The sequence below is a fragment of the Halichoerus grypus genome, chromosome 5, assembly GCF_964656455.1.
Source record: "Halichoerus grypus chromosome 5, mHalGry1.hap1.1, whole genome shotgun sequence".
Lineage (NCBI taxonomy): Eukaryota > Metazoa > Chordata > Mammalia > Carnivora > Phocidae > Halichoerus > Halichoerus grypus.
This window is the reverse complement of record NC_135716.1, coordinates 30,412,948-30,440,484: the sequence shown is the minus strand read 5'-3', so window position 1 is coordinate 30,440,484 and position 27,537 is coordinate 30,412,948. Positions and strand designations below refer to the sequence as shown.

Sequence of the window (27,537 nt, the reverse complement as noted above, 5' to 3'; positions counted from 1 at the left end):
TGGTGGTTGATTTTCCACCTTCTTTTGATTTTCTACCTTCACCTTCCAGACCTTTACTTCCCCAGTTCATCTCACAGTTGTGTAAGGTGTAATCTGTATAACAAATGTCTTATTTCCATAGTGCTGATCATGGCTCTGTTTTTCTGAACACTGATACAACCAACTTGGTTTTATGGATATTGAAGACACACTACTATTTAATAGCTTCGGATTCCTATTCCAAAGCACTTTCCAGTAGATCATAGCATCTCCTCAAACCCACAATTAATCTGTTTTTTTTTTTTAAAGATTTTATTCATTTGAGAGAGAGAACGGGAGAGAGAGCACGAGGGGGGGAGGGTCAGAGGGAGAAGCAGACTCCCCGCTGAGCAGGGAGCCCGACACGGGACTCGATCCTGGGACTCCAGGATCATGACCTGAGCCGAAGGCAGTCGCTCAACCAACTGAGCCACCCAGGCGCCCTAATCTGTTATTTTTAAAGCATTTGTTGAGGTGGTGGTGGTTGTGTATTTGCTTTTTAACTCTGAGTATTGGGACCCCCAAAGTTTTCATGAGAAGTAAAAGGTCACTGTAAGCCCTAAACTGATGTTCCCAGGGGATTGATATTTCCTCTTACTGAAGTGTTTATTAGAGAGATCAAAATTTAATCACTTATCAAAGAAACAAAGGGGCATTAAATAAAAAGGAATATATACATAAAGGTAATTCTATTCTAGAAAATAATTTTTGATCTGTAAGGAACTTTACAAATACTTAATTTATAGGACAGAAAATTGAGAACAAGAGAGATAAGATAATGCCCATGGACATTCAAATTATTAAAGACAGAAATAGGATCAGAAGAAACAAATTTTATTTGTTAGAATATGTGCTTTGAGTGTATTTAATTCTAGAAAGTAACTTCTGGATTTCCCTTTATTGAGGGATGGTCGTATGATGGGCAGTTATGAGATCAAAGCTCAAATAACTTCTACTCATATTAGTACCTGTGACCTTGTACCATGCCTGTTTTCTCATGTGAAAACAAGGTATCTGGTGCATACATGTGCTCACTGAATATTAGCTATTAACTATTACTTAATATTTTGGCTAACTTAGGTATATATCTTGAGTTTTGATAAAAAATGGTTCATATACTTGAGAAGCTTAGAAATAGCAGAAAAGGGCAACACACACAGTTATTTAATAAATACTTATTAATGACTTAGAATGTGAATACTGGATAGTTATCCACAGACTGTTATGGATCTATGGGAGCATAAAACATCCAAACCAGCCTGAGAGTGAGGGTGATGCTTTTCTCTGGGAAATCAGTATAGGGAGATTTATAGGGGAGGGCTCTCAGGATCAATCCCCGTGGCAGAGTGATGAGAGCAGTACTGAACAGAGAGAGGATGGATTCACACACAGTTACAGTAAAGAACTCAGCTAATACCAAGTTGAATTCTGGACCTGGGATGGCCCTTCAGAATTGTCCCAAACTGAGGCAAGGGGTCCTTTATACACTCCTATATTGACTAGTCATTGGATACAATCTGTCTGCAGGAAGGAAGAATGATCTTGGGTGATGTGACTTTCTTCAGCCACAGGCAATGCTCAGGCAGGGGACCCTGGCTACAAACTGTAAACCAGCAACATTCCCAGAAGGTGAGAGAAGGAGGGCTATTGTTCTGAAGGGACACTGTGGGTGAGTTTATGTGACATCACAACACATACCATAATAGGTATTGGGGAAAACTTCCTGGAGTAAAGGAAAATCTTAAAGATTTAGAAGATGTATCCAAAGTTGAGTTTATGTGCAGGGGTACAGATATAACATAAACAAAGACACAGAAGGTTTAGAGAAACTGCAAGTAGTTTCTAGAACATAATGATAAGGAGGTATCTGGTTAGGTGAGGTTGTGGGAGAGTATATTAGTGATATCTGAACAAGTAAGTAGGGCCAGGTCATAAAGACTTTAAAGTGACAGACTTTAATCTATAGATTTTTTTTTTTTTTTTAAAGAGCCAGAGAGTGTGATTTGGGGAGGAGGGCCAGAGGGAGAGGGAGAGGGAGAGAGAGAATCTTAAGCAGGCTCCACACGCACGCGGGGCTCAATCTCATGACCCTGAGATCATGACCTGAGCCAAAATCAAGAGTTGGATGCTTAACTGACTGAGCCACCGAGGCTCCCCTAACCTATAGATATTTGAACATTGTTGAAATATATGAATGAGGGCAGAGACCAAAGTCAGATTATCTTTTAGAAAAACCATCCCAACAACAGTGTGGGTGATATATTTGAGATCATCAAGACTGGAGGCAGGAAAGCTGTACAATAGTTTGGGTGTTAGATGATGAAGACCTGAATAATACTACCTCTCTAGAGGAAGTATTTAATAATTTCACATTAAATTTGTGTTATTTTACATGATGTTTTTATCATGACACTCTCACATTATTTTTTTTTCTTATTTATATTCTCCTGGGTTCCATAGATTCTATTTTCTGAGAAGATCATTTGGGGTTTCCTTAGAGGATAAAAGGAAAATATGTGTATTCTATGTACATTGTAAGCTTACAGTGTAAGCTCACAAAGGCTCCCAGCCTCACAAACACATACGCATGTGCACACTCTATCCATTCAACAACACTTACTTTTATCAGTATGTGTCCAGAGCATGAGAAAGATTTTTTAAAATTAGATTTATACATTATGATCACAGCTATTATAAGGGTTTCCAAAATAAAATTTCTGTTAAGACAGAATACTTAAAAAAAAAACTCTCAAAAAACCATCTGAATTTAATTTGGGAGAGGAGAAAATATAGAAAATTTAAAAACATAAAGCAAAAACCTAAAATCTAACATGAATTCCATAGCTCCGTTTTTAGTTGAAATTTACTTGAGTTTGAGCAGGTGAGTTAACCAAAGCCTCAGTTTCTTTAAATGTGTCTAGTAATACCTACCTCAAAAATTCATTGTGAAGACTGAATGCCTAAAGTGTTAAAAACCATTTCATAAATTATAAGACACTATACAAATGCTAGTACTAATCCTTTTAACGAATTATCACAATGAGACATTCCTTCCTAATTCAGAAGGAAGAGAAATAAGTGGGGGGAAAGCAGCAGCAAAGTTGGACATCTGGAGCTCTAACTCAGGCCATGCTTGGTGTTCCTGGCTTGAGTGAGTGATGATACAGGTGGAGAGGGAAGTCACAAGGGTAAACACCCTTTTCAAGCTTCTGTTTGATTTTCTTTGAAAGAGTAAATAAGACCATTTTACAGTGTGCTTATTTTCAGTAAGCTCTCACCAGAATAGACATTATGTTTAAATGAGTTCTAACTTCCCATTTGATGCCAACATGAATCTTACACTTAATTGCATGAGAAGGTGATGATTACACACCTATTTTCTGCTGGGTCCTGGCAGGAGACAGGGCCAGAGCTATCAACTTTATTACAGCAGCAGAGTAGAAACCACACCAAACTAGGTAGGAGTCAAACATTCCCTATTTAAGTCTTTCTCCTTCCTTGGGAACAATGTTGCATATTTCTGGATCTCAGCTTTCTTAATTCCTGACCACCCAGAGGATTGGAAATTAAAGTATTAAGTGCCTTCTGGATTTACAATCCTGAGTCTCTAGGTTCATAGTTGTCTCAAGAAAGAAAAATGGGGATCCCAGAGTGTGTACCTCACTCTATCTGGGAAGACTTGCTTTTCAATCATAGATCTGCATTAGGTGGGTGAAGGTCAGAATCATACAGCGAAGGAATGGGAAATGCTCAATGTGGGCAGTGGGGCATTCTAAGAGGAAGTGCTCCTTCCTCAAGCAGATGCCAGAATGACATTCACACCACGCACCCTAAAGCCTACTTTGGATTCTGACAATCTTCCTAAACCAGTCCGTGCACTCTTTGTCTTCATACCACCCCAGCCTCACAAACACATATGCATGTGCACACTCAGGCACACACAGACACACACACCTATCTACCTACTAAGAACTGAGAGAGATTTTGGAAAAGAACCAAAGCAAATTCTTCAGGAGCCTAGAAAAAGACTAGACTAATTATTTGCTAGTCCTATTGTCAGGCTGTCTGACATTAGCCAAGTTTCATAGAGTTTCAAGTTTCAGGTTAAAACATTTACATAAGAGTACCCCTGATGTTTTACAGTGGTTTCTCTTGTTATAAAACTCCCCAAATATTGACCTCCTTGGAAATACTTCTTCTTACACTCCATTGCATGTTATAAATGTCTCTTCTTTGTTTTCTTGAGTTGCCATTATGTACACCCTCACTACCCTCTCACGAGGCGATGAAAACCCTTTGGATCCATTTCTCATCCCTCTGTTGTGGTGACATCATCACTGTTTGTCAAGATATGTCTCCAAGGATCCAATCCCATGCATAATCCATTAAAATGAGATGTGTTCATGAAAAAGTTGTAGATTCAAACTCTACAAGAATAGTATGTCTCAAAAAGATATAAGCAGCAGAAATCGTTGAGCTACAAGATGTCCACACAGGTTGGAAAAAGAATAGAAGGCTTTGGTTGCTGTCACTGCATTTTGCTTGAAGCTATGTACCAATGCTTTAATGTACACAATCCAAAACTTATGTAGAGTAGTTACAATACGGAGAGTTAGAAATCATTGCAACATTAATTTACTGATTATGAAACTCAGTCACACACAATTATTAAGGACCTGCTATGTACCAAGTATTGCATTAATGGGTAGTGATATCAAAGTAATGGAAATATATTCCGTGTTCTCAAGGAATGCCAGCCAGTATTTAGTGACCTAGTTAGTTACAAAGCTGTACTGTGCGGTCTGGGAGACTAGAGATCTCATCACCCACTGGAAAATTAGCAGTGCCTAGTAGGGTTCCTGGAACACAGAAGTAACACAATAAGGGTTTGGGGAATGAATTTACGATACTGCATTATTTGCTTAGTTTTTTTCTAGTGTACAAGCTGTTTATTGAAAAAAAAAATCAGAGATGTTAATAGGAAAGTGTATAGTTTGTCTGTACATCTACAATGATGTATTGTGTATATTGATACCATTATTTGAATTTATTTTTGCTTTCACATTATTTGCCAAAAATTTCTAAATTATGCCCCACCTTATCTTTTATGTAAGTCATATAAAAACATAACATTTTACCTCTCCTTTGTCACTTTTATAAATAATGTAAAAAAATAATAATTTAATAAAGGTAAATAAAGTGTAAGTAGGAAATCTTTTGATAGAAGTGTACTTATTTCAAGCCACTGAGTCTGAGTCAATTCTCTGTCATCAATTTTGTACGTATGAATTCACGGCACTGATCTCATCACAGTAACAACAGTAAGAACTATGACAACGATAATACTGTGCTGGACTCAATTCCTCATCCTCTAGAATCTCAGCCAACATCAAAACAATCCATCTGTGAAAACTGAAATTTAACGCTGTTAAGTATTTACTGAGTTTTTTTATTATAACTACCATAGGCCTAGACAACCTAATTTTCATTTTGAAGCATGATTTGCATCATTTTTGTCTTTCACACTTTTCCACTGTAACTAGTAGGTGGCAAGGCCCAAGGCAGTTGAGCCCTACATGGAAGGAGGACTTACCTGTAGTTCTGCTTTTCGTTTCCTATGTGGAATCTGTCATATTGTGAATAGGCTCGGTTTCCTTCCCAGTCCATTAACTCGATTCTTAGTGTGTACTGCCTCTGACTGGTTATGGCAAAAATAAACTCATTCCCCAGCCAATATTCGCCAGAGGGATTTCCAAACCCCTACAAAAGGAGATAGAGATGCGGTTGTTATTTCAGAGAAAACCTCTTATCAGGTTCAGTATTAACTACGTTCTAAATAATAAGAAAAACTTCTTTAATAGTAAAGGTCATTTTTCACATTTTTACACACTTTTTTCCAATTACTGACTCAATACTTTTCTGCTATGTTTCCCTCCATTGGGCCCTGCGTCGAATTCTTATTACAGTAAAAGGCTGATATTCAAATCTGTGTAGGTAAGATGATTTCAGATTAAATGAATCCGGTTAATAGGTTTGACCAGTAAACACTTAGTCACAGCTTGCTTTTGAAAATGTTTCTAAAATACTAGTTAACAGAATATTTTAAACATAATTTAAACATTTTCAATGAATATTATCAGATAAATTATTTAACAATATTATTGTTTCTGTTGTTGTTGCTATTACTATTTGGGAGTCAAATTATGCTTAGATAATAACTTAAACATATTACTAGACCCTTGACTTTTCTAACTTTAATATTTTCATTTTTAAATATTAATAAGCAAACCTGTAAATCCAGGACTAGAGTCACTTAAATGTTTCACTGGCATGGATTTGGGTTTTGAGGCAGGTTGACACATAAGAGCTAGTGAGTGAACCTCGCTGACTTCTCTGCACCTGAATCTTAACGTGGCTCTTGTTCTCTGCAGGGGAAGCCCAATCATGGTTGTTAAGTGTTCAAAAACTGGGGGCACCTGGGTGGCTCAGTTGGTTAAGCCACTGCCTTCGGCTCAGGTCATGATCCCAGAGTCCCGGGATCGAGTCCCACATCGGGCTCCCTGCTCGGCGGGGAGTCTGCTTCTCCCTCTAACCCTACCCCCTCTTGCGCTCTCTCTCTCACTCTCTCTCTCTCTCAAATAAATAAATAAAATCTTTAAAAAAAAAAAAAAGTGTTCAAAAACTGTTTCTTTGCGGGGAGGGGGGGGAAGTGGTCCCCAAAGGAAAACCAACTCTTAATGTTGGTTATGTTAGTGATAGGAAAATAAGGAACGCTAAGAAACTGCTGGCATTCTAGATTTGGGTATTCAGTTTCTGAATCCCCAAAAGTATTCCTTGGTAATGCTTGAAGTTGAGTATAATTCTTGAACTACATGTTTGTCTTACTGACCAAACTGTGAGCTCCTTGAGGACAGAAGCTGTGCTGTATTTGTGACTAGTGGAATGTTGGCATGCATTGGTACTCCATATGCTTCACTGACGTTCAAAGGAAGAAAGGGAGGAAGGAAGGGAGGAAGGAAAATACTATAGCACTTTAATGACATTCAGAGCAGTAACCTTAAAACATAATTCGTGTCATAAGTAATTTGGCTGAGTCTCAGGGAGGTGTTTTTTAAGGTGCCCACTGAATTATAATCACTGGAGCTCTGGTTGAAAAAAGAAAAATCCTGGCTCCACACTGAATCAAAATATTTGAGAACCAGCTCCATTGCATCCAAACAAGCTCCCTGTTTGTCCCTGTGTACATTAGTGTTTGGAAGGCACACCTCCAGCGCCGCAGGAGACACTCTGACATTTCAGAAAGAAACCGATTCTGTTAATCGAGGTATTCATTTATAAAGGTTTTACTTTATCCATATTAGGAAGTATGGGGGTAGTACTAAGATAGCCAAAGCAATCCTCCTTTTCTCAACACAGATGATGGAATTTAGAAACTATTTTTTTAATTTAATGTATATCAACTTTACAGAATTATAACCACAGTAGGAGTATTCTTTTTTAAAAAGATTTCATTTATTTAATTTTAGAGAGAGAGAACGAGGGGAGGGGCAGAAGACAAGGGAGAGAATCTCAAGCAAATTCCATGATCAGCATGGAGCCCAGTGAGGGGTTCGATCCCAGGACCCTGAGATCCTGACCTGAGCCAAAACCAAGAGTCAGATACGTAACCGACTAAGCCACCCAGGTGCCCCTACAGTAGAAGTATTCTCAACTGCTTTCCCCTTTAACAAACCTAACACATGAAACAGTGTTCTCCACTCCTTCTTTAAAATATATTGATGATGGGGAGCCTGGATGGCTCAGTTGGTTAAGCAACTGCCTTCAGCTTGGGTCATGATCCCAGGGTCCTGGGATCGAGCCCCACATCAGGTTCCCTGCTCAGCAGGAGCCTGCTTCTCCCTCTCCCTCTGCCTGCCGCTCCCCCTGCTTGTGCTCTCTCTCTGTCAAATAAATAAAAAATCTTAAAATAAAATAAAATAAAATATATTGATGCCCAAAGTAAATTAAATGCATTTAATACATTTGTATACTACTGTCTCTGCCAACTGAGTTACTTACTAAATGTCCATTGTTTTGGGTCCCCAAACCGTTTACACCAGTTCTGTTATTGTAATGGTAAGACTCACAGTTTTATGTAAATAATTTAAATATTAGTGGGAAAAAGAGTCATTTGTTTTGTTCTGTTTTGTTTTGATAAAACTTAAACATTAGGTTTGCTCAATAAAAGCAAATCACTAAAAAAATGCTTTTGAATTATGTTTGTTGCAGCAACTCTAAAAGACTAGAAAAATAATAAAACATTAGAGGATTTTAACTTACATTGCTTTGCGTGTGTCTTACTTACTCTAGTTTAAAAAAAACAACAACAGAAGGTAGAAATTTGATGCATTTAATTATGGGAAAGTTCTAGGAAAGAACCACTGACCCAGAATTCCAGGCTTTGGCCCTACATTTTAAAAAATAGGTAAATGAAGATATAATTGTACACTTAAAGTTAAAATGAAATGCATTAGCATATGTAAGCACACTTTTAAAGTTATTCCCCAGTTTAACTTAGTTTTTAATTAACTCAAACGCTTCATTCAGATTGCATTAGGCATATGCTCCCCTGAAGACCATCTACCTGTAGTTCAAAGATATGGGATCCATAGAAGTCAGTGTTCCAGTGTTCCCTTGCTTCTCTGTTCCTAAGATGCACAAGTCATACTTTGCCAAAGTTCCACAGTGGCAGGGAATATTAGAGCAACTTAGGATGTGCTAAGAATTTTACACATTTTCGTGGCAGCGGTGCTACATACCAGGAAGAAGACTGAAGCTTACCTTCTCCAATGAATAAGCAAAACAGAAAGTTACAGGGCACTGAAAGTCAAAGAATTAGCACATTCTCAGTTGCAGCAGCCACTGGGAAGAAAAAGAAGACTGTTGGGATTTTCCTTGCATTTTCTTCTCAGCTCAGACGTGTCAAACTCTCCCTCTAGCCACTGGAGGATTCCCTCTTGTGCGTAGTTAGAAGGGAGTCAGCAACCATACTAAATGTGAATAAGGAAGCTGGGAATGATGAAGTGTTAAGTTCTAGGCCACATTATTTCCGTGCTGCTGAAAGCTCTGCATGGATAAAACTGTCCAGCTTCCCCAGGGACAAGGGCAGTGATCTCCAGTGAGCCTCAGAAATGGATAAAAGCCTTCGTGTCCTTCCTATGGGAGCCTCGGTCCCCAGCTTGGCATGCAGGCTTCTACCTCCCTCTATGCGGAGAGTAACATCCCTTCCTAAACAGTTTGTTTTTTCTGAGTGAAAAGAGAGGAGGGAGCAACTGAAAAGAGAGCAACAAAATTTGATTTTAGAAATAAAAATTCTATTTCATGCACCTTCCCAGAAAAACTGTCTAAACATGCTCTATTGTGGGAACAAAATGTTGGGCTACAATGAATTGAAATGGCTGTTAGAGAGACAGGGTAGAGGAAGCTTTCTAAAAGCTAAGTGCAGCCATGCAGAAACAACTGTTTTATCACAGAGATGAAAAATAAGTCAAAGAAGGGAAAATGGGTTCCCACATTAGTAAACTGTCTCTTGGATAGCTTATCAGGCACACTACCAATGCGATGCCTAGGAACAAAGGCTTAGCTTTGATTAAATAACTTCTACTCCCTATCTCTGCTCCAACTTGAAGCCTTGCTCTGCCCCATATTTGCTGTGGAACCTCCGATACTACTTCTTAGCCTCAGTTTCCTTATCTGCAAAACAGGGATTAAAAATGTCATTTCCATATATAGTGTTGTGAGAAAGAAATAAGATACCTAAGGTGTTTAGCTCAATGCTGATACAGGAGAACAACAAAATTCTCGTTGTTATTATAGTTAAAGGATGTATCACAAATACATAGTAATTTTCTGTTTACTTGCCTCTCTCCCACCAGACTCTGAGCTATTTGAGGAGAAGTAGGTTTCTTTCTACTCTGTATGAGAAAGGGAACAAAAATAGTCCAGGATCATGTCTTAGCCTGAAAATTAGTAAGGGGATACTGAAACAATTATTTAAAAGGCTTTCAGATGCTAGGAACTAATGTATTCTTATGACAAGCTGAGTGTTGGTTTACATAAATGAGCACTGTCATTTTAATCCAAGAAGTTAATTATTAAATAACAAATTAAAATCAACTGGTTGACACGGGGGCTAAACCGTGCCATAAACCAATGCATAGACTACTTTTTATTCTTGCTTCTGCTTCCTAAGGCCAGGGAGAAGCTGTGTCCTCCAACTCTCCCTTGGTCCTATTTCTTTTAATCTCTTTCTCTCTATATCTCATAAGTTTTAGATCTACAAAAGAGGTAATTTTTGAGATCTTACATGCATGCCAATAAATTGATAGTTTTGACATTTGCTTTCAACCAGGACTGCATATCAGAAACAGCTGTGGAGCTTTTTAAAAATATAGATGACTTGGTTCCCACACGGAGGTTTGGCTCCGTATGTCTGGGGTGCGCTTAAAGATATATACATTTGAAAGGTTCCATGGGTGAGTGTGCTGTGTACCACAGGTGAAGAATCATATAATTATGATGCAGAACAGCTATTCTGCATGCAAATAAGGAAAAATATATAAACCAGATCAAATTATCTGAGTGGCGCACAGGAAAGAGAGAAGCATAAAACCTTATCTTCATATGAAGCTCCATATTAATAGACACGTTTTGATTATGTATTATGGGACTGTCCTTGAAAAAAATGTATATTGATGCCTGAAATGCAGAGATGGCCACATCCCCTAAAAAAAACAGGTCATACCTTACTGCACACATAACAGCTTACCATAGGTCTATATTTTATTCCAAAAGGCCTGTAATATCTACATGAATAAAAATAAAAGCTTATACAAAATTCAGTGGTGATGCTAAAAAAGCAGCAAGTGTCTACCAAAATGATAAAAAATAGTAATAAAACTAGAATTTCTTCTTTTCTATAAAAAAATCCAACGATGCTAGGTCATATCCTTCCATGAAAACTATTATAATTAGTTACTTCAATCACAATCATATGCAAAATTTTGATACCATAATTCAGACAGATTGGTAATCTTCTCCTTTAGCTCTTTAATAAAAGGCAAAAAAAGACACTGGAACTTAACCTAGACTAATGCTGACTTAAAGTTGGCCCTAAAACCCATATATTATTAATAAAAAATGCACACAGAAGAAAGATCGATAGTCATTAGTTTTTGCCAAGACCTGCAGAAATATTCAGTTTTGGTTGTATGTTTCCAAGTTAATAAGGTAATTGTCTCTGATACTTTGTTGCTTTATTATTATTATTATTATTATTTTTGGTCTGATAATACTCATAGGAAGTGTTGACTTTCTATAGCTGAAACACAATTGAAACCAGACACAGTTAATGTATTCTATGGGTTTCATCTTTTTTCATATAAACGATTAGAGAAAACAGATATGAAGCAGGGTTACTGATCTGTGGCTTTTCAGAGGTGCTTTAATACACAACTGAATCATGTATCTCCTCTAACTGCTGAGACACTCAGCCCAAGAAAGATTAAAAGGGTGATTTATTTCAACATTTTAAATTTCTTATATATTTTTCTCTTTTTAATGTGAAGATGTTAAAAAGCAGTTCAAAATATGCTCTCAATTTCTTTCCAGAAACTAAGAACTCCCAGAAGGTATGGTGCTCAGACCGAAATATTTGTGTCAATAGGAAGCTCTGTTTATGGGGGTAACTGTTTTCAATACAAAGTCAGGTTGTCTCCAGGGTATTAGTCACCACCTTCTATAAAGTTAGGCCACTAGGGTACTATTTGGAACTTCTAACTGGATTTGGCTTCATATATGCAAAAGTACTGCTGATAAGTGTTATTGCTGGAAGCCACTAAATGGTATCCTCATGGCTGAAAAGAGTTAATATGGTTCCCTAAGTGCCTCATTAAAAAGGCCCACTGCAGACTTCCCTCTGCAAACATCTTTACAAATCCATAAACCAGATTTTGCTGAATCCCCTCTTAAGGAAGGTTAAGTGAAAACAAAGCTCAGGTAAAAGACTTTTGTAGGCTTAAAGCCAATGTTAAGAACCAAATACATTGCAAATCTTCCATGTTCAGAGAGATTTAAACATAATAAATTACAATATGTATTTGTAATTCATGTGTTGATAATCTTAACATACTGTTCTGGAAACCTTATGAGGAAAGAGGCAGCCCATAGATATCAACCGGAATGAAGAGAAGGAGAGAGGAAAGGCAGAAAGGAAGGAGGGGTGAAATTTTATTTCTGGACTCAGGGCTCAAGAAAGAGGTGAAGCATCTTCGTGTGCACCAGTAGATGAGTGAAGATTGGGGAGGAAATGGTGCCTGCCAAGAAGTTCGTGCTTTCCCGAAGGATGCGCACCTTAACAGCCAGTTCTGAAGCAGGGAACAGAAGTGGGAGTGACTGATAAGAATGAGCATAAAGGAGCCTACATTCTTTTTGGACTCAGGTTATTTGGTCTTTAGGTAAAAAGCTCTGGAGGAAAACAACGGAAACACTTTCTACCATGTGTTTTGGTGAAAGTCAACCAAGTTGTGACATGCGATGAATTCTCTTAATTAAAAAAAAAGCAGTCAGACTCATTTTTGCCAAAATATTTCAGATTTCTGGAGCTTATCTCAATTTTCTGACCATGTAAAATGGACACTCAGCTGATAAACTGTTCTAGTTTGAATGAAATAAGATAGTCTTTCTAATTTTTTATAAAAGGGAGCGGGGTAAACTCCCCGAAAACTATAATTAAAGAATAATTCAGCCTCAGTCAAATGATGAAAAAATATTGCTTAAAATACATATATATCTGGTAAATACTTATAAGACATGAATCAATGCTGTACGTCATATGTTAGTCTGTCTTACTTAATCTGCCTAGTTTGCCAAGGCAGCAGATAATAACGCAGCATTTTGGAAAGTCACCACGATGATAACTTTATATTAATTTTTCTATTATCATTGATATTAATAATAATGTATTTCAGATTTGCCTGAACCTATATCTATAGTCTGATTCTCAGATGACTTCTTCACATTCCATTTTAATGATGAAAATAATCGTGAGTTAAGGTAGCTTGCAAAATAATATTTTTGGCAGAGTTAAGTAAAAATTTTGGAGTCTTTGATGTCTTAATCTTGGGTAATAACTACTGGTTACTGAAAATTTAGTGTGCCAAATGCTTTATTTATATTTAATCCTCACAACATCCCTGCAAGGCAGGTGAGGTATTATCATTAATGCCCCCTTTTAACTAGTGAGGAAGTTAAGGTATAGGTTAAATGATTTGCCAAAAAACACTCCATTTGTAAACGGTAGAGTGAAGACTCAAACTGCTGATATAGACATAATGCGATGTCCTTTTTTAGAACTTAGATTAAATTTGTCCCATATGTTCTTAGAATCACATAAGCAGAAAGAGACCTTAGAGTAGAACCAATATTCTCTGTAACAGTCCTGGTGATTTACTTTCTACTGGGGTTTTTCCACTGAAGAGAGGTCCTCACCACTCAATAGACAGTCCATTCATGTTGGAAAGAATCCTAAGAGAGTTTTGTCCATAAGCAGTCAATTTTGCCTCCCTAGAATGTTCTTCCATTCATTATGGAGCTTCCCTCTTTAAAGAAGTGTTAAAATGCAGATTCTAATTCAGGAAGTCTAGGATGGAGCTTGAGATGCTGCATTTCTCATAAGCTCCCAGACAAAGCTAGTGCTGCTGGTTTCTGGACTGCACTGTGAGAAGCAAGCTCTAGTACATCTACCTCGAACCAGTCAATTTAAATAGCCATCAGACAGGTTTATACCTAATTCCTTTTTTTTTCTACAAGTTAGAGCCCCATTGATTCATCCTGTTTGTACCTCATAGGATAAGTTCATTTGTTAGAAATCCACCAGAATTTAAAGCATATTCTTGATGTAACCAGACTATGGCAGACACCAATGAGTTCTGCATTTCTTGAGACCACAAACTATTAATGTAGCCCAAATACACTGGTCTTAATTGTTAGTAGCCAACAACACAAAATGAGCTTATAGTCAAGTAAATCTATCCAGACTTTCAAATACCAGGTTCTTAAGCTAATTTGTCACTTTTATCCTATATTCTCACTTAATTTTGTGTATTTTTGGTCTAGGCGAAAGACTACATTTATCTCTGTAGAATTCTATCTTGCTGGCTGTAGCCTTCTTTTCCACACGGAATTTTATGGTTTATTGAAGACATCAGGTTCCAACTTTGTATAACTCCAAACTTTATTAACCTACGTTCATAGTGTTCAACTGGGTATCTGATAAAAAATATTGTAGACACAGAGACACCACAAGAGACCCCCTCTTCATTTATTAAAATCATTTTAACTGTCATTTGGCCAACTATGAGCTTACTAGTGTATAAACTGTGATGCTGATTAACTACAATTTTTACACATTTTCTAAAAGAATATCAAGACAGAACTTAGACTGTACAACATGCCTCTTCACCTTTTTCTTTACCTTCTGAGAGGGGAATTTGTCAAAAATTGGTCAAGACAAGAATTATCCAGAACAATTAGATGTAAAATATGACAATAAATCCATAAATGGAAGCCTCTTCCATTATTGTATCTTGACATTCTGTCAGCTGATTTTAATAGTTAATATTGTAGGCATTGACTATATGATTATTGTATTATGCATTATTTAAACCCTCTACTATATTATCTTGGAAAAGCTGATCTCCCAACTTGCTCACTTTCCTCTTAAAATGGAGACAGCTAATAGGTTTGATATAAAAAAAAATGAGTAAGAATTTATGTACAGGGCTGGCTCATATTAACCATTGGAAACTTTAGCTATGATGACAGTGACGGTGACCATGATGTCTGCTATTATTTTGGAGACCCCTAAGGAACCATTCCTCACAGTTCACACCCTTGTGTATTCCTATTATCTTGAATGTGGACTGGCCCTGTCAGTAACTTTAACCAAAGAAAGCAGTGGAAGTGATACAGTGCAATTTCTGGGTCTAATAGACCTTAAAAAGGTGTGGAAGCTTCGATTTTTGTGCGTGAGGGATCTCAACTGCCAGATAAGAAGTCTGATGACCCTGAATCACCATACTGAGAGAAGCCCAACCCAGCCACATGGAGGAGCTCTTAGTCAACACCCAGCAACAACTTGCCAGCTATGTGGTGAGGCCACCATTAGTACCTCTCCATAATCCACAGCCCAGCACACCTCCCTTGTCCTGGTTCATGTACCCAGCCTGGGTCTGGGTCCTAGCTTCCCCCACCCTCATTCAACCAGGAACAAATCCAGATAATACATAACAGTTCACCAAATAATTTCGGTAATATATTTTTCTTTCTGATGCACATATGGAAATCATTTACTGAAAATGATTTATGAGTGTGTTGTGTTTAATAAAAATAATGTGACTAATGTATCATTTTATTTTTAAAATAGCTGAAAAACACCTAAAAATACAAGGGCTTATCACATAGTATGGTGAAGATAACCTCATAGTAAAACATCAGAAACTATGTAAACTCTTCCATCTTACCATTTTATATTCTTTCCAACCTCTTTGGAAATCTAGACTTCCATCTTCACGACGTTGTATTACAGTCCAACCTCCTCCATTAAGATCCATATTGCAAAATACCTGATAGACGCAGGGAAAATAAAGTCAAGTGAAAATTATGTCTGTTTTAAAGAGATAAGTATCAGATATGTCTCGAAACAGAAATAGGATGGGTAGGCCTATAGATAAATTGAATAAAAATTACTATGTTGAAAAATGTTAACTTAGATATCTTATCAGTTATTTTGTTTTACATGAGAATTGTTTCGATTAAATTCCATCATATAACTTAAATTACTTGTAAAAATTTAAATCAGTCAGCTGAAAACTGTCTTAGTCTCAGATTATAAAAATTATTTTTAAAAATCTCTGTCTTAAATAGTAATAGGCACTTAGGTATGTTCGATTTTTAAAAATGCTATCTAGGTTTCTAAAATTACAGACCATTTTATTGCCAAAACATAAGACTCAGAATTCTTAAGTTTTTAATTAATTGAAATGGTTATATAATAATAATAATAAAGATTTTGGAAAAATAATTTTTAAAAAATCATATATATTTAGCTATTACATATTTCATTGCACATTAAGTCCTATACAGTTACATACTACAATAATTATTCTTGATGGCTCAGTATTACATTAGAGGCAAAATTTGGTCCACAGCATATGGAGAACATATTATTTGCTTGAATTTTCGTCATGAACAATAACAGGAGAATATGACATACTGTATTTTTGACTGCGACAAGCATTTCTTCCCCATGTGGAAAGTTATCCAACGCTTTCAAAGACTTATGCTCATTTCAATTATTCTAAAACAATAGTATTTATTTAGAAATCGATTCATTTCCCCCGAGTCTACCCAAGGAGAGAAACATATCTGTAATGGGATTATCTTTAGAGAGTAATCACTGTAATTGACGTAGCATGGATGTGGCAGTTTGATTATTCAAGGTCCCAGCTATGGAGAACACCATTCCCCAGGCAATTGATGACTAAGGCATTTTGGAGGCTGGCTAAAGGTGTAGATATGATGCAACAGAGGCAGACAGGCTAGGCGGGCAGAGAGCTCAGCTATGATTAAGGGCAAAACCTCAAGCGTTTTCCCTGAAGCCCTCAATTTGGAGCACAAATAGCTAACGGGTATGAAAACAGTGGCAACAACTGTCATTCAGAGGACAAATTGTCCTTGTACTTCCTCAGAGTGAAAGGAACTAAGAGATCCATGACTATTTGTGAGCATATAAATTAGGCAAACTGCTCTCTAGAGGGCTCTTCCTCTATTTTGACAACAGTCACCCATCAGTATATCTTTACTGTCCCTAGGAATTGACTCACCTTCAAGATTATAAATTGAAATTCTACTCTCTGTCCCAACGTTCTCCCTCGACTAATCCCTTAACTATTCGGTACCCACTCTTTGTCTTCAACACAACCTCTAGCTAGTCTTTCCTCCTCCTCAATTCTAATTGATTCATTCACTTATTTTTTTATCTAATTCAAAACTGTATTGGGAGTAATCTGCTTGAGAGCAATAGCTGATAACATGAAAATGGATTATTTAAAGAAGTAAAGAAAAAATGGAAAGAGATGTATATGTGCAGGAAGGAGGAGGATCCAAAAATGGGCTTTGGTGAACTGATGGAGGTAAAATACATCAATAACCTTTAGGTAGGCATTTGTCACTGTGCCCAGTGCCTAGAACAGTGCCTAGCCTATACTGGGTACTAAATGAATATTTGTTGAATAAACAGAGAAGCAAGAAGGAAAGATAAAATAGGAAAACCTGATTAACGCAATGAAAGCTGAGGATGGATTTTGACTTGGGGAAGTGATCAACTTAATCAAATATTCCAGAGAAGTCAAGACAAATCAAGATGAGGAAAATACACACTTAAATTTGAAATGAAGGAGTCATTAGTGACCTTGAGGAGACAGACTGCAGGATTCCCATGAGAATAAAACCCAGAGGGCACAGTTTAAAGAGGGCATAGGTGGTGATCCAAGACAAGTGGCCAAGGTGGAACTTTACTGGAGATACTTAAATAAGAGTCAGTGAAAATGTCAAGGAAACATTTTGCTAGAGGTAACTAGTGCCACTTGATTCTTAATTAAATTTTTACCCTGCCTTAACTGGTTAACCCAGAATTTTTTTTCCAGATTTTTCTTCTAAATGGACACTAATTGCCTGGAACTTTGCTAACCTGTGTTTGCAAAGCTATAAAGTCCACTTACTTACTCAGGGAAAGGAATAACTACATTTATCAATATGTAATGTGCAGAGGAAACTATTCTTCACAGTTTTGTTATTACTATTATCTATGTTATTAGAATTCTTGCACTTAAAGTTTTAAAATTATTCACAAATTTTAGAAAAAGACCAATTTCCTTTTAAACAAACATATTCAGTGACTTGAGAATGTTAAGATGTGCTAAGAGTACTTCTTAGATAAAAGCCCAGAGAGAGTCGGAGCTACATGGGGAGGCAGAAGTTCCCCAGCAGGATTATTGTGTTAGAAGCTGAGGTGCAGAGAAGGTAAGATGTTGGACATTTGCTCCACAGTTCTTATTATGACTCAATAACAGCAGTAATAATAATAGCTGCCATTGTGGAATATGGTCACAATAGAGCTGAAGGGCATATTGGTTAGGGGCATGAACTTGGGTACCAAATTACCTGTGTTCAAATCCCAACTCTGTTCTCTTTATCACTTAGGTTTTTGCAAGGACTAAATGAGTCAATGCATGTAGAATTTTTAGAATAGTGCTTGATACATAATAGGCTTTGCCATGACCCTCATTTCTTAGATGTATTTTACATATGAGATAGTATATATTTACATTATGCATTATATACTCTGCATATAATATCTTACATATTGTAGCATAGTTTACTATTATATATACCATTGCATATAATTTATTGTTTATAATAAGAATAATATGGAATGTATGAAATCAAAACATGTAATAGTTCAATAAATTGTCCTTAAGATCACCAGCTTAATATGTATTAATGTATTTTATATAATTTATATTTTATATAATATGTATTTTCTATATTTTTGATTAATATAGTAATATAATATATAATATAAATATAATAATATTGACATCGTTAATCTCTGAGCACGCCTCTTTTTATTACATATCTGTCTAAGAAGTTGAATTCACTCTAGCCAAAAAAAAAAAACAACCCAAAAAACATGTTATTTCTAGTCAGAAGAAAAATAAAAAAGCCTATGCTTAACAGATGAAGGAAGTTTAAGAAAATAGGTGGCTGGTTTCAAAAGATTTGAGACATGAAAGGACTTGAAAAGTTCATTCGCCAATATTGTGTGGTCTGTGCTATCTGGTGGTGCCTTCCTGGAGACAAGAGCCCCGCTACATTTACTATGCCTGTTGCATTTATTGATCATATGACTTGGGCTTAACTCTATCCAAGAAAAGATTGAACTGGCTCCTATCCCAGGCAAGGTCAAAGCTTTCAAGCATTAAATACCTTTTAACATAATACAGAGATTTAAACCCAAACAAAAAGGGGAAATTTGATTCACATAGTTCTTATGGTTTTATGCTCCATACAAGTTGGAATGATTAGGCTTGAGGATGTTAATTATTTTTCCATAACCTTAAGTAAAAAAAAAAGGCTCAACACATTTGTTATGGTCCTTTTCCAAGAATTAGGGGACTCACAATTCAGAAACAAATTTTTAATATTTTATAATAAGCAGAGTTATGACTTAATGGTTTGAATTTTTGGATGAAACTAAGCTGGCTAGAAAGCCTTTGGTTTTAGAAACCGATGAAATAGAAGGAAAAATCCTATTTCCTACTACTATGCATTGAAGGGAATTCAGAGAGAAAATAACCACAGCCATTAGTACTACAAAGGTAAAAAATAAATACATAAATGATTTAATTCTCATATTTGATCTGCTTGAAAAATTAGTCTTAGAAAACTGCCTTCATCTCATTTGGAAAGATAACAGTTATTTTCAGACATCATTTCTTGGAAGGGAATGATGTCGGTTAGAAAAATAAATGTATACCAATTCTGTATGCATGTGACTCTTATTCTGCTTACAAGATGAGTACCTCTTAATAGCTTTTGTCAGCTGCCTAAATAGCCCAATTTTATTGATTGGTCCATATCCCAGACCTTACATATTTGAACTTGTTTTATTTTTTATAAGCTTGCCTTGAGTTTCATACCCTTGCTAGAACTTCTGCAAGCATAACAATAAGCAAAGCTTTTGCTAAGCATATCCAAACATAGCACCAAATTTTATATCTACCATGCACAATTTACTGGGAAGAGTGACGATCATAAAGATGCATTTTCCAAGCACTTTTTACAGGATTCAGAGAATTTCAATGATTTATATCAATGCAGGAGAAGAAAATGAGATTACAAGGTAGGAAGGAGCAGGGCGGTTTATAATCAGAACATGAATCAATTTTACATAATTTTCTGATAATAAACTCTTTCCTGTGTCACTCATATAGGTTCCGATTAAAGAAATTATAAGTGGTGCAACTTCAGTCACCACTAACGTAATTATCTCATTTAGCCCCCTGCTAAGAGATACAGTCTGGAGTTGATGCTTTTATTACAAAGCCTGTGTTCAGTATCTATTAATTATGTGATTTGGGCAAGTTATTTTTCTAAAATAGGGATAATGGGAACACCCATCTCATAGAGTTACTGAAAGGAGTAAACAAGTGAGTTTTTACATCTAAAGTGCTTAGAATATACCTGGCAAACTGTAAATGCATTTGAACTACTTTATTAACCAGCTTCTAAATTATACCAGGGAAAATTCACACAATAGTTTTTCTTACTGGTGCTATGATAAATGAGATGTTTTAAAAAATTGCTATCTATGAAAAGTGCTGGTTTATCAGTCTAAAGTTTCCATTAATAGAACAACATTACTACTTGTAAGAGGATCTGTGATCATAAATGGGAAAGAATAAAACAAAGGAAGGAACACTTAAGTCAAGAAGGCCTAAGTCTTTCTCCCTTCTGCTCAGTGATCTCTCCCTCTCACCATGCTCTGCTATTTCCAATAAAACGAAAATCTAATGATAGTCCTGACCAAATGCCATGTGAGCTTCTTTCCTCTGAAAAGTCATGGGGCTATTTCCATAGTGATAAGAATTTGCCTCTTACAGGCTTACTTGCTCAGGCTACTATTTCTCCTTAGGCCCAAACCTTAAAGTTTAACTGAGCAGATAGTTGACATTTGGAATTTAATATTTTAGATTTCATTTATTCAAGAACAACCCTGAAGCTCCATCACATGGAAACTCCATCATTTTGCAGAGGTATAAGTTTAAATCATGCCATCCTGATGAAACCAACACAGGAGTCAGCTACTGAACTAGTGAATTGGATCCTCCAACCCACACTTTTATGTAAATATTAAAAGCAAATTTATTCAAGATTATGACTTAAGATAATATACCTTTCTTCCACCCTAACAGGAGCAGTAGTTCTTCAAATAGCCTGCACATCATTTGCATCTCAAAATGTTCTGAACTAGCATAGTTCAAAACACTGGTTATGGTTATACATGAATTAAATTTCATGGAGTGATCAAAACTTATTTGTAATGTCCCCTTTGTCAAAACTTGGGGCCATGTGTCAGGATTGGGTGATGGAGTGAAAAAGATTCTGAAAGTGTGAATGTTAATTTGAAATCCCTAAAAATTGTTTTTATTATATCACAGAATCATTAAGTGTCTAAAAGGAGGGTCACTTAATATTTTTAGCTAACTTCTATTGTTATAGCCAAGTTATATTTTAGGGGAACTGACAATAATTTGGGGGTTCTTTCAGGTCATGGGGAATACAGGTCATGGAGAACACAAGTAGGTAAATTATAAGTATTTATGTTAGCTCTGCTCCTCTCCCCCAGGACAGTTTTTGATAAACTTTACATGCTAGATGTATGGTGTAAGAGTATGTGGATGTACATACATGCCCATGTGTATGCCAACTGAATTTAAGCTTAAGTATGATTCTAAGGTATCAGCGAGTAGGAAGGCTTCATGTCATAAGATCCAAAGGATCCAAAAGGTTCCCCCTCACAATGAGTTACCCTCTTCTTTTTACTCCTAGACTCACCATTGAACCCTCATAGTTTTTTTTTTTTTCTCTTAAGTCATGGAACACTCAATTTAGTGAGATTTTGCACAGAAGCCCAAGATGAAAAACAAGTAAAACTAAACTTCTGTGGTACGTGGCCCAGGTAGCAATGTATGGAACTGTGACCACTGCTTTTTTTGCCCACTGCACGTTCTCCCTCCTTCCCCATTATGGAAGAGCATGAAAGGCCTCCTTTCAGAAAAAAAATTGTGTCCCAGCAAAGGGAAACAAAAAAACACTGAGCTAACTGAAACCACTAATCCTTACTGAAATCAGGAGAGAAAGGACACTGGTAGAGTCCATATTCTCTCCTTGACAATGATGTAACATCTGGCAAACTACTCTTCAAGACTCATTTCTCTCATCCATCAAAGGAAACTAATAATCAAGAAGACTAAGTTAGCCTTACTTACTATATACTACATTGAAACGTTGATATTATTGTCAGAAGTTCATTCATTCGTTTAAACACATATTTATTGAGGACCTGCTATGTGCCCGAAACTATGCTGGGTCCCAGGAAACCAAAGACAAAAAGGCACGATCCTTGCCTTGTAGAACTTTGCTAGTGAAAAAGTCATGCAAAGCTGCTTGACGGAATTAGGGAAGGCCTTCCAAGAGCACTTGCACAGTATCCACAGGAAATGAGGATGCAGGACTGGTAATTTAGGTGGGGCAAAGAGGAGAGGAAAATTGTTTCATCCTTTGAGGATGGAGCATTACAAACGCAGGTGGTCTTCTTGGAGTCTTGGGTCTCTCTTGGCATCTTGGGCAAAATTTTAACATGTCAAAGAGCAGGGCTCTCCTTACATCTCTCCATAAATCCTGCTTTGAACAGACTGTCTCAATCACTACACTTCTACAGTCTGTTATAATTATCTGTGTAATTATCTGTCTTCAGCACCACAGTGGGATCTGTTTGTTCTACATTATGTTCCTAGGCACTGACTGACAAATGACATCCACTTAATATGTTGAGTGAAGGAATGGATGGATGATTTAATGAATAAATAGTGAAAAAGAGATAGAACAGCAAGAACATAGTATTTGCTTACTTCAAAGTTTACTCTGGATCCTGTTCAACATACTAATGAATCCTAGCCTCCAACCCACTCTTTTAGGTAAACATGAAAAGCAAATCCCATCAAGATGATTAGTCAAGATAGAATATGTTTCTCCCACCCTAATAGGAACACTGATTGTTCCTAATAGGAACAAATAGCAGTATGTCCCTGGCAGCCCCTCCACAGTATTTAGACTATAGATGATGTGTGCCATCTGGGTCCTTGGGACCTTGAAAGATTGCTCCTACCTCTTCTCCATGTACTTGAAGTACATATCACCTCAACATGTAATCTAGACAACGCAAGCATTTATGAGCATTGGGACATCCCAGGAATGATCAGAGAATAAATAAAAAACTTCGTGAAAGAGGGATGGGAGCTTTGGGTTTGGGGGAGGTCTGTGCAATAGGGTTTTCATCTTTATGGACCTGGCAAACAGAATCTTTGGGAGAAAAGAGCTCAGGCATATATATTTGCAGCTTAACAAACTCACAAATCAGTCTGATTATTCAGCAATTCAACTAGGATCTGCTTTACATCTCGTAAACAAACACTTCTGGTTTTACCTTTTTGGGTTCTGGCATATTATTAATATAAATAGTGTAGATTCCACTTTTATTAAAACCAGCTTGATATACATCTGCACAGTCTCTAAATGGTTTCTCTTCCTCTTTTTTTCCTCCCTTTAGTAAAACTGCAAAAAAAAAAATTGCAATATGTGAGCAAAAATATCAGTACCATTAGTACCCGAATGGATCCAAGTACAGCTAAGCAAGTCTTTATTTCCTCCAAACAAATGTCAATATTGCATTTACTGACAAATCAATCATAAAGACAATACGAGATTTGAGCTGACTCACAAAATTACAAAACTAATGGAAAAATCTGTAGAGCAATTTCTAACTGAATACTTTTTATATTTTGCTTACTTAAATTTTGTTTTTATCTATAATTTCCAGAACATCAACTCAAGGGACAAATGGCCTGATAGTGTAACACCTCCAACTAGTAATAATTATGTCAATTTTCCTCCAAAATTTCTAAAATGTTCTTACCTACATTTCATAGGAAACTTTTAAAAAAATGCTAAAGCATTTTTGGAGGAGAAAGAGATAATGATAACAAATTCAAACATAAAAATACCATATGGAGGTTTAAAACACTAAAAGTAGATAGAACTGTTTTTCTGTGGCTTTGGACTGATAAGCTCCTAGAAATTTCTATTAAAAAAAAAAAACACACCTCGAAATATTTAGATTTAGAAAGTAGAAAAGAGCCTCTGACCTAATTTACCTAGAAAGAAAAGGGAACTGAACTTTTTTTTTTTAAGATTTTTATTTATTTATTTGACAGAGAGACACAGCGAGAGAGGGAACACAAGCAGGGGGAGTGGGAGAGGGAGAAGCAGGCTCTCCGCTGAGCAGGGAGCCTGATATGGGGCTCGATCCCAGAACCCTGGGACCATGACCTGAGCTGAAGGCAGACGCTCAACGACTAAGCCACCCAGGCACCCCTGAACTTTGTTTTCTATTTAATGCCTGAAGTTAAACTATCAGGCAGATAATATACAAATAAAAGAACACAAATGAATAAGTTTTGAAATTAACTTATATAGGGGAAGAGTTCAGTAAAGGGTGGAAGTCAAATGAAAAACGAAATTTAATTAGATAGGCTCTACTGAGAATTTTATTCACTGACCATCTATTATGAAGTTCTTATTACTGAGATCAAAATACAAAAATGACTCATATTTAGTAGTCCTTTGCTAAAGATTTACATGGCACATTTACAAAATATTTATGATTAGTATTTTCTAATAAATATATAGTTTAGTAATTCGTTTCATTAACCCCTTCAAGAAGATTTTTTAAGATTATTTTATCACCTTGCCCTTAAAGTCTCATGTTATTTAATAAATACCTGCTTTCAATCACTTTGAGTCATGATGGCCTTTTTTAATAAGAATATCAAAAGTAAACTATTAAATGATGCTTTTAAATTGATTTTACATGCTCTAACAATCTAAAGCAATAGCCTGATTTAAACTTAATAAGCATGAGTTTACTAATTTATAGGTAATTAAAAACAGTCTAAACTGATGGAAAGAATGACTATCTCAATATAAATACTTCAAATTTCCAAAAATAATTATGTTTCAAGAAAATGAAATATCCACTCAGATATACTGCCATAACAAAAATATAGAATTATAACGTTTAATAGTATCATGGTTTTCTATACAGCTCATGTGTGCACTGATGGTTTTGTCTACTTACATTAATAATTACATCTAAACACCACCATTGCAGCTGCAATATCAACACAGAATAAGTAGAGGACTGTGCATTCATAGGACAGTGAAGAAGCATGGCACAGAAGGTATGCAAATAGCAATTTAAAAATGAATATATAAATGCTGATTCAAAAGCCATCTTTAACTGCAATGGGTGTGTTACGTAAAGGTGTTGTTCTGAAGAACATCAACGCAGTTCATTTGTACTTGCTTATTTTAAGTTAATGGACTGCTATTTTTCTAAAACAAAACCTTCCTAAATTCTAAATGTTTAACCATCTATTGAAACAAGTTGAAAACGACCAAATTAGAAGCAAAAAAAAAAAAAAAAAAAGGAAGGGATGTAAAGAAATGCCAAATAAAATTTATGATCCCTTGAGAGGATGAACACAGGAAGATGTGGTCAAGAGGAATTCAACGGTAAACCCATTTTTCTTTTTTGGGTAAGAGATGGGGAAAGTCACTTATCTAAGGAGAAAATGCTTCTCTTACTGAATATACCACTTCCTGCTCTCCCTTATTTAGTTATGCAGTGAGAATACACTCCATTCCCACTTCTCTGTCACCTCCCCTCCTCTTTTCCTTTCCTCCTCAGGAAGATGTGGGTGAAAAGGCTGTTGCGTGGGAAGAGGGAAACCCACACATATTTTCAATAGTAGAGAAAAATAAAAGAAGCTGAGTATTAGCTTATTTTTATGGGAACTAACTGCATAAAAATGATGTTCAAACCATGAATGTAAGTCTTATAACTGGAAAAATGGCTTAAAGATTCTATCATAAAAGGAACAAATAGTTATACTATGGATTTGTTGTTATTGTAATGGCAACATACCTTATGAAGATATTTCATTTTCTTGAAATATAGTTTGGTATTTTTGAAAAATAGAATCACATTCTTTCCAGAAGAAACAGTCATTTTTCCAGAAAGATTGGATTGCTTGTATTTAATTACTCATTAATTAGTAAACATTATGTTTGAAAGTTTGATCCAGGCTATATTTTAGAGTATTAAAGCACTTAAAATCAGTATAAAAGCTCCATTCACAGCTTACCTTTGACATTTGTATTATATACTATGGTTTGAAAAAGGCCCTTCTATAAAGGTAGACTGATCTTCAGTTTTTCTTTTTTCAATCTACAAAGTGGGGTAGTTAAACATAGCTCTGAGGCAAGTGTATGGATTATTTAACACAGCAGAGTGACTGAATTATAGTAAGAACTCAAGAAATGGTAGTTATTATTATTGTTCTAGTAATAATAATATTATTAATGGCAACATTATATCATTATTCTTTCTTACAGAAGTGACACTAGTAGGCTGGAGAAGGCCAGCGAGTCCAGTCAATGGAATAGTAGATCTTCCATTCTCAAATCCGATATTATAGCTGACCAAATGTTAGAGCAATTACAACTGACTGGTTATATTTAGGATTATACTGAACTGGCCTTTCCTTATCAAAGTTGGCTAATTGGTTTATTTTATTCATTGACTATACCACATCATATCATTGTTTAAGTCTAAAAAAACCCAGGTAATCTAATCTTGCTGCATATATAAACTTAATCTGAATAGTTAAAATTAAAAGATTATTTCAGATGAAGTGACATATGATGTATATAACAACACACTGATTGTAGAAATTTTAATCCCGTAACTTTAATTTGCATGACTAATTATTTTCTTTGTTATGCACTAGAGATATTATGGTTACGTATTGTAAAACTGGACACATAATACACATTTTAAAAGAAAGAAAGACAATAAAAAGATGAATTTACTGCCCATTACAAGTGTCAGAACTAAGGATACATTCTTGTAGGAGGTCTTGAGATTCAATAAAATGGAAGATAATGTCTAGAGGAATGTATGGTGAATGACAAGATACAGATATGGAAAACGTGATGGAATAGGATGAAAGAAGCATCAGCTGGACGAGCCAGCGAAAATGGAGAGCTGATTGAGGTGTTTATCTATCTGTCAAAGTAGCTCAGACTTTTTATAATAATAGACTGGTTTAAAAGCATGAATTAAAAAATTTATCTTTATATCTAAAAGTTCCCTTTTTGATCATATACTCTCTTTTTCCTCTCCCTTTAATTCTTAATGAGTTTGTCTTTCCTCTAATTGAGAGTCTGGATCCCCACCATTACTGTCAGTCCCTCACTAGCCTCCCTTTCCTTTCTTCCTAACTTCTATCTCACCATCAGGCATTAAAAAACAGTTCAGGTGGAATTCCTCGTGCTCTCCACCCACTGTCCTTTCATCTACTAATACCTTGCATGGGTAAATCCCAACTAAAGGAAGGACATTTATTCATTTTCTCACCCCTGCTTTCAGATTGCAAACACTGAAGTGAGGCTTTTTAATGCCATCCAAATGCATATTTTCTAAACTCAGCAATGCTATATTGGGATGCCTGGGTG

The 27,537-nt window shown here is 36.1% G+C and overlaps 1 protein-coding gene across 2 annotated transcripts in view; it reads right to left on the bottom strand.

Annotated features, from left to right (window-relative positions):
• Window positions 1–27,537, bottom strand: part of ANGPT1 (angiopoietin 1) — a 244,118-nt gene that overhangs the window by 28,693 nt on the left and 187,888 nt on the right. For both annotated transcript variants that reach the window (XM_036093065.2, XM_036093066.2), the window contains exons 5-7: window positions 23,387–23,514; window positions 15,579–15,680; window positions 5,612–5,778 (exon numbers count right to left, since the gene is read on the bottom strand). In XM_036093065.2, the coding sequence (XP_035948958.1) occupies window positions 5,612–5,778; window positions 15,579–15,680; window positions 23,387–23,514 (397 nt within the window). The remainder of the gene's footprint in view (window positions 1–5,611; window positions 5,779–15,578; window positions 15,681–23,386; window positions 23,515–27,537) is intronic.